This window comes from Mesoplodon bidens, assembly GCF_964165515.1.
Source record: "Mesoplodon bidens genome assembly, chromosome: 12".
In the NCBI taxonomy this organism is placed as follows: Eukaryota; Metazoa; Chordata; class Mammalia; order Artiodactyla; family Ziphiidae; genus Mesoplodon; species Mesoplodon bidens.
The window spans coordinates 50,624,447-50,639,138 of NC_138168.1; the positions used below are offsets into that span (position 1 = coordinate 50,624,447).

Below are 14,692 nucleotides of genomic sequence, written 5' to 3' on the forward strand. Positions count from 1 at the left end.
TCGTGGCATGCGCTGGCGTCTGTCCCAAGTCACTGAGAAGGGCCCTCACCATCCCCTAGGATTACTCCAGGAATAAATCAACCGAGGACATGTTGTGCAAAGACTGAGCGGTGCTCTGGGGTCCTCCTCTCCTGGCCTGGGCCTGCAGAGTCAACGCTGTCCGCGGAAGCATCCTTGTTGTCTCCTTAGAGATGCGGACAGTCGCTTTTCCCCCGAAGATGGCAGTGGAGCTTTCTTGGTTCTTTCTGGGAGCTTTGGGTGTGGAAAGAGTGCTCGGTCCCAGGGCAAGATGAGAGAAAAGGAGGGAAGAGGGGAAAGGAGATGTGGGGAATGGGACTCCATTGCTCCGGCTCGACGAGCGCAGGTGAGGACGTGAGTTCCAAGCTGAGCATCTGCCAGGATGGCAGACAGGTGGAGAGAGGCAGTCCCGCCTCGGCCCACCCAGTTCCCAGGGCGGTCCGAGCTGTACCTGTGCGCGGCCTTCCTTCTCCCCCTCGCCCGGGGGATCCCGAGCCGCAGTCTCCGTCCCCGCCCCAGCGGCCCCGGGTCCCCAGCCCCGCCCCGCCCCGCCCCGCCCCGGCTTCGGGGCTCCGCTGGGAGCCGGTCGTGCGGCGGGTGCCCGAGTCTCCGTGGCCAGGAGGATGGCCAAGGTCCCGGAGCTGGAAGACGCCTTCCTGCAGGTGCAAGCTTCTCCCCAGGTTTCCCCCGAAGTCCGGGAGGAGTGTTGTGTGCAGCTCCTGAGCAAGGGTTTGCTCGTTTTCCCCGAAGAAAGGGTGTACCTGGCGGCTGAAGCGCAGCCCGGGGGTGCGCTGGGCAGCGGGGAGAAAGGGGACGACCCGGAGCCGCCGGTGGGAGTGAAAGCCGGTGAGTGCTCTGCCCCGTCCCGGGACGTGATTGGGACGCGGATGTAGTTTTTACAGGGCATCTGAGAATAAAGAGAAACAAACCGCAGACGCGCATATATTTCCCCTAGGAAAATGATTGTTAACTAGAAATTAAGTCGAAAGGATTTTGCATAGCTCTCCTCTGAACGCCCCCATAGGCCACCCTGTTTGACGCCAAGATACATTTAGAGGCTAATTAATTGATTGTATATTCTGATTTTCTTTATCATCTTTTCAACTTGCAATCAGAAATGCATTTAAGCAATGGTAACTTTTCCTCTGAAGAAGAGGTTGCGGACAATCAAGACAGCAAAACCAAAGCAACCGATCCACACCTCTCTCAGAAGAAAACCATCACGCAGATTATGAAGGATAAAAAGAAGCAGACTCAGCTCACCCTGCAGTGGTAAGACTCGTCCAAGGATACCATTAAGCACCTGTTGAATTTTTAAAGTCAGAATATTCATATTCTTTGCTTTTCTCAATTTGCTTCTCCTTCAGACTTTCTTGGAGAAGTTTAAAAAACCGCTTAGAAATTCATCCAAAAATTGTTTTCACTGAATATTTGGTATAGAGACATACTCTGGTACAGGTGAAAAATGATCTGCAATAAAAAACCATCACTCTGTTCATTATTGACTAAAACTATAATTTCTTTGAATGTAAGCAATAATGAATTTTTTATTACTTATTTGCTTAACATGCAATCAATTCAGTCCTTATATATTTGTTATTTTTATGTTTATAAAACATGATTCTTAAAAACAACTTAAAAGGAGGAAGGATCTTAACGGTGCCTTTATCCGTAGAGGGCAAATTCAAAATTGTGTATTGGCCATAAGATGAAATGTGTTTGAACTAGAAGACATAGAAAAATCAGTTAAGATGACGCTATTAACTTAAAGAAATGTTCAACTACCTTTCACATATGATTTATTACAGTGAAATATCACTAATTGGATTTTGTGGAAAATCTTTTAAAACCAAGAGTTTATCAGTAGGCTCTCTACATATACAGAACATTTTATAATATTCTAAAAGGAAGAGAAATTTAAAGTAAAAACATAATATTAAACTTCCCTATGTAGTGTGAAGAAACAGAACTATAAATTTCCTCCCAAATTCCAAATAAGACACAAATAAGTAAAAATGTCTACTTGTTGATAAGTTACATGATCTGTTTATATGTAAAGTGTGATCTAAATCTTAGAAAAATACAATAGAAAAAACAGTATCTTAAAAAAAACTAGCACATCTTATTTTATTTAAACACTGAATTACAATTTGCATGTAGTAAGTTTTGTAATTATATCCTTAACTCTTTCAAATATTTGAAATATAAACTAAATATCTTTCTAAAATTATGGTTTAACTATTGAAGTTGATATCACATTTACTGGTTAAGAATATACTAGAGCAGTAAATAGTTGAGCTAATTATCTGAAATATTTAGGACACAACTATTTTTTTTAGGATAATTGGAGCTAAAAGGTTTTGACTTCAGATATGTTATAAAGGTCTTTTGAATGATCACTTGCATTATTCAGTTCAACTTGAATGAGTGGAAACAAACTTGGGTTTTTATTTTATAAATATAAATGCATTACAATTAAAGAAAAAAGTCATACCCCAAATTAACATTATACTTATGTCTAGGATTTTTCAGTATTTTGAAGACAAAAATAATGCCTACACCATCAAAATAGCCAGGTGAAAAAGTGGGCATTATATGCATGTCATTAAAATATAGTTTTAAATAGTTGAATATTTCTCAGTAATTTTCATATTTTTTGAAACTATAAAATGTTGTCATTTTGTTTGAATTCTCCATACTCTCTCTTAAAAAAGTGTTACATAATTTAAAAAAATAGCCTAGGTGAGTTATTTACTTTCTGATAATTTTTTCCTTAAGGTTATAGATTATAGCGGGGATGTTAAACAGTAGAATTGAAAATTAAAGTGAAAAATCTGCCTAACAGTAGAATTGAAAATTAAAGTGAAAAATCTGCCTAACTTCAATTTTCACTGTCAACTAGGTGTTTGGTTTTATGTATGCAAATTTTATTGGGTTTTGATTCATTTTTTTCCTTTGTCATAGAAAAATGGATGTCTGATGCTTTACCTGCTTAGGAAACACGTCCTGTAGCTTTTATCTCATGCACCTTGGGAACGTGTTAAATCAGATCTAAAGAGTTTAGAAGAGTTTCACTCAGTTTTAATCTGAATGCATATTCTATATTGCATTGCTCTTGTATAGTAGTAATTATGATTTTACTATACATAAAAAGAGTATAAGTAAATTTTAGCCAATATCATCTACTGAAAGGTTAGAAAAATTGAGAGTAGAATCTACAAGTTCTGATTTCCTGACTGCTGTTCAGATATTTATAACACTTAAATATATGTTATTACATTTATATAAATTGTGTGTAACTGCAATTGCAGGCATCCAAATTAAGTGGAATTACTTCTAAATTTTCAAAGTTTATATAATTATGTTTATAATATGGAGCTGAATTTACATGTCATGTTTGGAGGCATCTATAGAGAATAACAGTATGTTTCTAGTGTACAGGATCTTTTAGGTAATTGTAAGTACTGATTACAGTATAAAGTGTAGAGATAGAAATAGATCAGTACCATTTCAAACTTAAGTGAAGTTAATTTACTCTTATGTATTTTGCAAATAAATGTATCACCATGCTTCCCTAACTATTCAGTGTTTGGAACTAGTTTGTGAATGAAAGTAAGAGATTATAGACATTTGCTAACCTGAAGCATGGCAGCCCTTTAGTGTTGAGAATGTTATTTTTAAAAACCATCACCTTCAATTTCACTATTCGTATTTGATTATCACAGAGCAAAGCGTGATGAACAGGGAAGGCTTACACAGAAGTAAGAGAATGTTTAGTGTTGAGAATGTTATTTTTAAAAACCATCGCCTTCAATTTCACTATTCATATTTGATTATCACAGAGCAAAGCGTGTTGAACAGGGAAGACTTATACGGAAGTAAGACCTATTCTTTGGGATGTGGACCAGGCAGGAGTGGTTTTGTCTTAGCCATGGTATTTTAACTGCACTAGCAGGTGTTCACTGGGGTTATTGCTCTTCTAACTTTAATCCTTGTGATCATATTTTTAATATTATCCAGAAAAAAAGAAGTCTACTCATGTCTGCTCAAGAACTCATTTGTATAGAGTCTGTATTCAAAAGGAGCATTAAATCAACGTGAGAGGGGAAAGGAAAGAAGAAATAAAGAAAAGGTTTGACCTAATTCTTTGCCCTTTTTCTTAGGCTTGAAGAGAATTACATTGTATGTGAAGGAGTTTGCTTACCACGGTGCATCCTTTATGCTCACTATTTAGATTTCTGCCGGAAAGAGAAACTGGAGCCAGCCTGCGCAGCCACCTTTGGAAAGGTAAATAACACCTATTGGCTATACTACCTTACAACTGAAGTCATGTCAGGAAGACAGTATGGAAACAAACTTATCTGTTCAAATTTTCTTATAGAATATTAAGAAATCTGTTTTGTAAATGAAATCTCTTGGCTGCATTTGGAACTATTATATGTTTAACCTAGATTTTACCTACTATTTGTTTTACCTTGAATTACTATATGCTTTGAATATTAGAACCCTGGCTAGTAGAAGAATTTAATGTGACCTTAAAGGAAGCTCTATTTGAGCAATAATATTTCCTTTCAAAGATGGATACATTAAAGAGTATGGTATGGCCTGTATTGGGAAGCAGAATTAAGTGGAGGTGACAGGTATCTTGTTAATGTAATTGGTGACTGTGTTTATTCTATTTCATAAATAGTTCTCCTAATTCTCCATTTGCTCTAAGTATATTTACACTCCAAACTCCAAGATGTCGTGATGGGATTGGTTAAATTTCTCTCATTTAAAAACATTCCTTTTTACCCAATCTGTGTGGTTAGGATGGGAATCTATATAGCTGACATTACTGTACTTATATATGTTGATCTCATTTTAAGAATCAGGAAACAATATCAGTCTCTTGGGAAAGACTTGTTCTTTGAGATTCTTGTCTTGCTCTATTATCTAAAACCAAGGATATCCCAGAAAAATTGTAAGAAGCTTAGATCTCAAATACTGCATCTCTTATAAACTGAAATCCAAATTCTAACCTGTAGAGGGACTCGTTGTCTAGAAAATAATGATTACTATGGTCTGGCTTCCCAGTTTTTTTTAACTAAAATAATTTATTAATTTATTTTGAAAACCTATTGTTTACAGAAGACAGTGTGATAAAGGCATGGTAATCCAGTGATTTAAGTGCTAGGCTAGACTCTAATTTGTTGCGAGAACTGAAAAGCACTAAACTTCCTCAAAACTCAGTTCACTCATTCTGTAAAATGAGGAGGCTGCATCAGACAACTTCTAATATCCATTTTAGCTTTAATATTTTATTAGTGCCCCTTATGGCAGTCATTCTTAACTGTTTGGGGAGCCATAAAACACCTTGAGAATCTGATAAAAACTACAGAACCAGTCCCCAAGAAATTAACACATATTAATACACAGACTGTGCCATGGAGCCTTTAGAAGATCATGTATGGATCTCCGAAGATTCAGGTTAAAAACCCTGTTTTATGTAGAAGAGATTTTTGTTCTTTAATCAAATGCTAACTTTTAGCCAATTTAGAGAAAGGAACGTAGAAAAGAAAAAGTTTCAAACACGGCTTTGAAGATCTGGTAAGGCAAAGAAAATTTCCATGTCCTTTCAGGGTTGGAGATAGATACTTAATTGTGGGTAAATCTCTGCAAAGAATTACTATAAAGAAACCCAAATCTTCCCACAAAGCACATACATGAAGTAATAATTGCTTTGGCAGTAACATCAAGCAAGAGCAGATATTGGTATGATCTGCTTTGGACATTGAGAAAAGGGCAGTAGAACAATGTCATCAAAAAAGCACCTCCCTCCCTTTGCTGATGTGTCATTATGTATCAATATGTGTATGATATTATCTTTTCCAGACTAAATATTTACTCAAAGTTCAACATTTGCTTTCTAGAATTAAATGAATATGAGAGGCTTGCAACAGAACCACGCACTTTCTCAAAACTAAAGTAATTAACTTTCTTTTTAGACAATTCGTCAAAAATTTCCCCTCTTGACGACTCGGCGGCTTGGAACAAGAGGCCATTCAAAGTAAGGCACATGGATGAGCACATTTCAGATCTGTACATATGATGCATTGTATATGAGGACTAATGCAATGTGAAACAAGTATTGTCTTTATCAGTGAATAGAACTAGGTATTCTCTTTTTAATAAAGCAGACTTTTACCAACTCTAAGACCTAAAAAGAAAAATAAGTGGATTTTAGAATAATGTTTAAAAAGCAAAACTTACACAGAAAAATCATAATATATTATTTTTTCTGATGAAATAATCTAAATGAATCATTTTTGTAATCTTAAAGCCACGACTGAAGGTACCAGTGTCATGAAAGGGAATTACATATGGCCACATAAGTGACCAAATGGAATCCACAACCCTTCCAAAGAGCAAGGCCAAAGCCAGGGGTTGAACATGGTCCAGGTTCTTCCTCTGGTTTTCTTTCCCAGATAATAATTTCTTTATATTCCCCTCTTTTCTCTTCAAGACAAATGCCATGCCCATATGACTCAATGGAAATATAAATATAAAATAAGCAGTCATGAATTCTCTCTCTTGATAACTTTAGCTTTACTTATCTCTTGTGGCAACCTCTGTAGAAGCCCCAGTTACAGGTTCATGTTCACCCATTATTTCTTCTGTCCACCGTGTTTTTAGTTGTTCCTTTCCTTCTGTCTACAAACATATCTAGATCTCTTCTGTGTTGATAAAATAAAATTGTCTCAAACCTGCTATACTCTTTGTCATTGCTCTGTTATTTTTCTTCTCTCTGCTATTTCTTGAGAGTAGCTATCTGCTCACTTGCCTTAGCACTGATCACCTGCCTCTGTCCTGTCCATTTCTTTACCTGGGCAAAAACTCAATGGCTCGTTTTTACTGTTACTGATCTTCCTAGGCACCTGTCTAGCATTTGAACCTGCTGATAATGTCTTCTTAAAACAAATAAATGCATAAAACTTCCCCTACAGCTTCTCTGTTGCAACACTACCAAGTCCTCTTCCCTCTTCTGCCACTTATTTTCTAGTTTGTCCAGTGTCTCCTTCAGCTCTAACATCCAGTTCAGCATTGTCCAAAGAAATATAATGTGACCACATATTTAAATCAAAAATTTCTAGTAGCCACATTAAAAAAGTAAGATGGAACAGATGAAACTGATTTTACTATGTTTTATTTAATCCAACATATCCAAAACATGATCGTTTAACCATATAATAAAAATTAAAATTATTAATGAGATATTTTACATTCTTTCTTTCCTACCAAGTGTTTGAGATCCTGTGTGTATTTTATACCTACAGCACATCACAATTCAGACTAATCACATTTCAGATGCTTAATACCCACATGTAACTTGTGGCTATTCTATTGGCTAGCTCAGTCTTTTGGCTCAGTCACTTGCCAAAAGAATAGATCCTACTTTATTATGAATTCTCTTGAATCTCTCTCTCCATTCTCACTTTCAAAAACTGGCCTTGACTCTGTCTTTTTAGTCCGTTCAATACCATTCTTCCAAACTGACCTTCTGAAGTTCAGATTCAATCATTTCTCTGTCATCCTCAGACATTTTCACCTGCTCATGACAAACTTTTCTCACCTTGACATTCAAGGTCCATTATGATTTAGTCCCAAACCATTTTCTTACCTTATTATCTACTTCTCACTTTTCAGCATGCAGCCTATGCTCTCACCAATTTATTGCCCAGTCCCCTTTGCTTCCCTCTCAACCACCACTGTTTTGTTCATGCTGTCTTCCTCCATGAAAAATGCCCTTTCCCCTAGAAGTGTGTTGAAATCCTATCCATTTAAAAGAATGTCTCCTGAACTTCCTCATCTTTTGAATCTTTTCTTAGCCTCTTGATGTTTTGTAGGCTTTTCTTTGCACCCTCATAGCAGTTTTTGATACCTACCCTAATGCGAAATTAACTTATCTCCTCCCCTCAAAAGGTGGTATTTTGAGGACAGAGACTTTGTCTCACCCATTTTCATACTATTTCTGTGGTCTGCTACATAATAGATTATCAATTTATATCTATTTAATTGATTCCTATTAATGTTAATAGTATTGTGGCCTGAGAAATGAAATGCCAGATTGAAAAAAGACAAAATTGGCTCATTCCTTCTAACCAAGTCAGCTTTTTTTCAAAGTCGAATCAGTTTAACTGCCTAATTTCTACTGAATAGATTCCTATTGACTTGTGTAGGTAGAGAAAAGATTAGATAGTGTTTGAGATAGATAGTGGAAAAAGAGGCAAAGCAATGCAGAGAAATCCTCTTCACAGGATCTACAAGAGGACAGGCAGGCAGGCTGCAGAGAAAGTCAATTAATCCTAGAAGGAGCCTTTAGGATTAAGGATGAATCATTAACCTTGTCCATTGTGACACAATGAGGCTCCAGTGTGTAGGTTTATGTTGTAACAATATGTAGTGACTTCAGGCAATTCTGCCCAAGAGCATAGCATTAACAATTTGAATTTTTTCCTACTTAACTGATGTGCCATTTGCTTTTTATAACTTGCATATTATATTTTTGGTATTTTCATATCATGGGGAAAATTTTTTTCTATATGTAAACTATGTATTTTGAAAGATATGGCAAGATGTAGAGTTTGTGTATTTTGTCATTGTTAATATTCTGATGTAATTATTCTTAGCGAGATACTTTTCCTGATTTTATTTATTTCCAAGAAATACCCTCAGATTTTTTTATCTTGGAAGATAATATATCAAAAGGCAGAGTTGCCTAGTGGTTAGGAGCATGAGGTTTAAAATTGGACAAATCTGAGCTTTAATCCCATATTCCCATATACAACTAGATGAGCTGTTCAGCTTTTCATCAATAAGTTGGATATGCCATTATCTACAGGTTTGGTGTGAGAATTAAATGAAAAAGTATAGGAATGAATGGAGACATTAGTATGCTTTCAACCTCACTATCCTTAACAGTAATGAAATTATTAATAATAATAATAATATAAAATTAATAATATGATACAATGTATCCAAAAATCAGCAATGCATTAAAAGTTATTATTTACTGAGCAGCACACACACACACACAGACACACACACTCTCTAATCCTCACAATGACAATACAAGATTGGAATTACTGTGTTTTACAAAGGAGGAAACTGCAGTTCAAAGATCACTGACTTGCTCAAGGCCACAAAGATACTATAAAATAACAATGTTGGCATTTAGATCAAGGTTTATCTGGCTCTAAAGTTTGTGCTTTGTCAACTGATAAAGCTTCTTCTTTCCTATATCAGTCATATCAAAAAAATACTGGTTTTTTTGCGGTATGCGGGTCTCTCAGTGTAGTGGCCTCTCCCGCTCCGGAGCACAGGCTCCGGACGCGCAGGCTCAGTGGTCATGGCTCATGGGCCCAGCCACTCCGCGGCATGTGGGATCTTCCCGGACCGGGGCACGAACCCATCTCCCCCTGCAACGGCAGGCAGACTCTCAACCACTGCACCACCAGGGAAGCCCAACAAAATACTGTTTAATTGAACTTTTGAGTTTTTGAGGTATAAATTTTATTTATTTTTTCTTTTTTTATCATCTTTATTAGAGTATAATTGCTTTACAATGGTGTGTCAGTTTCTGCTTTATAACAAAGTGAATCAGTTATACATATACATATGTCCCCATATCTCCTCCCTCTTGCGTCTCCCTCCCTCCTACCCTCGCTATCCCACCCCTCCAGGTGGTCACAAAGCACCGAGCTGATCTCCCTGTGCTATGGGGCTGCTTCCCACTAGCTATCTGTTTTACGTTTGGTAGTGTATATATGTCCATGCCACTCTCTCACTTTGTCCCAGCTTACCCTTCCTCCTCCCCATATCCTCAAGTCCATTCTCTAGTAGATCTGCATCTTTATTCCCATCTTGCCCCTAGGTTCTTCTGACCATTTTCTTTTTCTTCTTCTTTTTTTTAGATTCCATATATATGTGTTAGCATACGGTATTTGTTTTTCTCTTTCTGACTTACTTCACTCTGTATGACAGACTCTAGGTCCATCCACCTCACTACAAATAACTCCGTTTCATTCCATTAATCTCCAAAACATACAAGCAACTCATGCAGCTCAATATCAAAAAAACAAACAACCCAATCCAAAAATGGGCAGAAGACCTAAATAGACATTTCTCCAAAAAAGATATACAGGTTGCCAGCAAACACATGAAAGAATGCTCAGCATCACTAATCATTAGAGAAATGCAAATCAAAACTACAATGAGATATCATCTCACACCAGTCAGAATGGCCATCATCAAAAAATCTACAAACAATAAATGCTGGAGAGAGTGTGGAGAAAAGGGAACCCTCTTGCACTGTTGGTGGGAATGTAAATTGATACAGCCACTATGGAGAACAGTATGGAGGTTCCTTATTTATTTTTTCTGATCTAACAGTTTTAAATGTTAATTAATATATTAGATTCTTCTTCAGAGAGCTAACAACATTTCTCAAGCATCAATCATAAGGCATTTTAAATTATTTTATATTTGTGTAGAGATATTTATGTTTTCTATAAAAGCAAATTTGTAGCACAAACACAGTTTTGCTTTCTGCTTTTAATTTTTGTCCAAAATGTTCTCTGTGTTGGTATATTATCTTCACAATCATCATTTCTATTGGGTGTTTAATATTTAAAAAATTTACATTTGATGAAAAACATTTTTATGTATATGGAAATATGAACAATTGATGATATAGAAATATAAATGAAGAAGTAAGCATATTTTGGAGAAACAGGAATTTATAATTTCTCCGAATTTTACTAGTAATTTTGTAAAACCTTGTATTGTCAAAGTTCCCAAAACATACTATCACTAAATATCTATTGAATTAGTTCTAATATATGAATAAATTTGGTATTAATTAATTTATAAATAAATAATAAGCTCTGCGCTCCATCCCTTCATTTTCTCTTACCATCCCCTCCCTGCCAAGAAAACCAACAATCCCAATGGCAGATTCTGCACGTTCTGAAAACCAAGATAAAAACTGACTTTGCTTTTGTGTTTTTCTTTTCTTCTCTTTGATTTACCACCAATACTAATAATATATCCTGATTTTCTTCCTGTGCAAAATTAAAAAAATAAATAATTTTATTTATTTATTTTTTAATTTTTGGCTGTGTTGGGTCTTTGTTGCTCTGTGCGGGCTTTCTCTAGTTGCATCGCGGGGGCCATTGCAGTGCTTGGGCTTCTCATTGTTGTGGCTTTTCTTTGTTGTGGAGCAAGGGCTCTAGGCGCATGGGCTTCAGTAGTTGTGGCACCTGGGCTCAGTAGTTGTGGCTCACGGGCTGTAGAGCACAGGCTCTGTAGTTGTGGTGCACGGGCTTAGTTGCTCTGCAGCACATGGGATCTTTCCGGATCAGGGCTCGAACCCGTGTCCCCTGCATTGGCAGGCAGATTCTTAACCACTGCGCCACCAGGGAAGTCCCAAAATTTTTAAATTTAGATTTTGAATAAATAAAAATGAATCAAAATTCTATAGGTACAAAGAGTATCTAATGAAAGGTAATTCTTGCCTATTTTATGTTATGAATGTATTATAGCAAGGATAATCAATCCATTCATATTTATATTGATGACAAAGCATGGTGCCAAAGAGTTTTTGAGGTGCAAACAATAGTAAGATAGGGTACATGCTGTCAAAAAATTTTCACTATTAATATTCATTTATTTAGTAAACATTTTACGTCTGTCCTGGTGCTGACTAGGCCCTAAAGATATAATGATTAGCAAAAGAGGCCATGTCCCACCCTTGCTCAAAATGGCTCAGCAGGGTAAGGGAGAACACAGTTGAGCCCACCGATTAGATTTCATGAGATTTCATGCACACAGTAAACTGTTTGATTTGAAGTTACATTTTAATTTCTTGTAGACTTTGATCAGTCACATCTTGGTTTTCAGACATGACGGATAAAAGCTATTATCTTATTTATTAGTAGTGATTTAGTGGGTTAATAAAACTGATATGGCAGCTGCTCTTATCATAGTAAGTTATTGCAACTCCCTGAACAACTTAATCCCATCATTTCCTTATCAGTTATCATTTGTATAATGTAAACTAACATCAGGGCTACTAGCTCAGTGGGAACATATGTTTCAGGAATTCTATATAATGACAAAATGGAAAAGAAGAAATATAGGTGCAGGTATAAATTGATCAGCAAATGAAGAAAAGTATTAGACACAAGGTAAATACTTTAGTACTAAAAAGAGGAGCAATAATTTCATTTGTCCTATTAAAATATAACACATTCACTGTAAAATGTGGGCATAAAAATTAATTAATTATTCTTCTTTATTCCTAAAATGTAAATGATATCTGTCACTTGATACAAGGCTAAGGACTGTTGATGCTAATGAATGAAGACAATTTTGTTAGATAATCACAAAGACTACTTGTATTATGCAAACATTTTCTTAGAGAAATTAGCTAATCATATCTAGGATTTTTAAGCAGTTATCATATATCTTTTAAAATAAAAATCATATAGGGAGAAAGAACTGTGAAATATTTGGGAATCTTTATTCAGAGTAACCTACAGGATAGGCATTAGCTATTGGTATATAAATTTTAAAAACTAGTTAGCCCACAGTGAGGCAAATGTGACTTTTTATTCAACATTTACCTGTATATATTCTTGTTATGCTAGAATATTTCTGGCAAATATTTCCTAGCAAGATTTATTTTAGGGTAATATATTAACAACAAAATAGTGATATAAAATGTTGCAAGTGAGATGAAAAATCCGTGTAAACTGTGTATGAAATTACTCTCCCCGGTTTTATGAGGTTTATCTTCAGCTGTTAGGAAGACAGAGAGCTGCTCATTTATTATCTCTTCTCAAAGACACTAAATCATCACTCAGACGATAACATGTTCCTAGTTAGACTAAAAGGAAGATTAAAGGGGAAGATTATTATATTGGCTCCAGAAGAAACTGGATATGAAATGTGCTAAAGCATTACAATGGTCATTGCAAAATATTGAGATTTGTATTTCTAGCAATTTCTAGTCTTTCCACCTAAATACGATGATTGCATGTCCTTTATATGCATTGTTTAGGGATACAACTTTTGTTCAATGCCAATATTTTACCAGTAACCTGGAAAGGCACAGTCCTAGGAAGCAGTTATTGAAAACAACTGGGCTTTAAGAGAATTTGTGTTTTATCAGTTTCCAGATTTCTAGCAGAACACATTGACTGGTCCAATAAATAAGGATTTTTCTTTACAGTAATTTCTAAGGGGGAACACAATGAAGGGGAAGATGAAATTCCCTTCCTCCAAATCTTATAGGTTAGTAGGGGAGGTAAGCCGTGTATACATATACCATTAGCAGAAGATGCAAAGCTCCATGGGATAACTGACCAAGAGAGGAGTTCAAAGGACAGAGAAATTAATTTTGCCTAAGAGACCAGGTAAAGCTTCATGTGTTGAAGCTGTGCCTTGAGGCATGGATAAGAAATGGGGACATGCAGGAAGAAGGGCATTCCCAATGAAGAGCTCAAAAAGGAAAGGCACAAAGTGAGGAAAGCACGCGTTATTTGTGGAGGGCAAGTAACTGATAGAAATAGATAAGTTTATACAGTACTAGTGGTAGAGTTAAAGGAATTAATAGATTTCCTTACATCACATTAGACAAGAGGCTTTTCAATCTCTACCAGATTTTAAATTGTGCTATGTTTAAGTATATGATACTATATGCATGCCTTTTATTAAAAATTCCTGCTTATAAAATTTTCTTTATGACACATTGTTATTTTTAACTTTTTTCATATTATAAATTTATTTAGTCAACAAATGTTTATTGAGTTCCTATTATAGGGAGCTTATATTCTAGAGGGAGTCTGTTTATATATGGAATTTCAAATATGAAACATTCAGATCAATGGTATAGTTCTTAATGATTCAAGTTAGTTATCAATTCTTAAAGATTCATGCTGAAGTTGAAGAGAGAGTGTATATGCTGAGTGCGATCATATTCAAACTATATTTCATTTAAGAACTTCTAATTATAAATAAAACTGAGATACAAAATTACATATACATACATATTTTGCATCTTGAGTATCGTCTGTTGAAACAAAGAGTGCTCTGTGGAGCTTTGGGTTTGAATTTTGTCTTCAAACCCATAACTTTTCACATATTTTTTCCAAACAAATCACATAAACTTTTTTTTGTGTGTGTGTGTGTGTTATGCGGGCCTCTCACTGTTTTGGCCTCTCCCCTTGCGGAGCGCAGGCTCCGGACGCACAGGCTCAGCGGCCATGGCTCACGGGCCTAGCCGCTCCGCGGCATGTGGGATCCTCCCGGACCGGGGCACGAACCCGTGTCCCCTGCATCTGCAGGCGGACTCTCAACCACTGCGCCACCAGGGAAGCCCCACATAAACTTTTTTGAACTTTGCTTTGAAATGGAGATATTACTTCACTTGCAGTCTGCTGTGGAAATTTGAGATGAAGTATACATAAAGTTTTTTAGATGTAATAGTTGCTCAATAAATGGTAACTATTTATATTAGGACCTACTATCACCTGCTTCAATTTTAGCACATATTAATTTTGTATTGCAGTTCTTTCTTTGCATGCTTTTTTCCCCCACAAGACTATCAACTCCTCCAGGGCAGAAACCCTCA

General features: G+C 36.3%; 1 protein-coding gene across 1 annotated transcript in view; it reads left to right on the forward strand.

Annotated features, from left to right (window-relative positions):
- Window positions 1–641: 641 nt before the first annotated feature.
- The window catches only part of RFX6 (regulatory factor X6), a gene marked incomplete at both ends in the record, with an annotated part of 57,041 nt that continues 42,990 nt past the window's right edge, over window positions 642–14,692 (forward strand). The window contains 4 exons of the mRNA XM_081250940.1: window positions 642–864; window positions 1,134–1,290; window positions 4,182–4,305; window positions 6,006–6,067. Coding sequence (XP_081107066.1) covers window positions 642–864; window positions 1,134–1,290; window positions 4,182–4,305; window positions 6,006–6,067 — 566 coding nt within the window. The remainder of the gene's footprint in view (window positions 865–1,133; window positions 1,291–4,181; window positions 4,306–6,005; window positions 6,068–14,692) is intronic.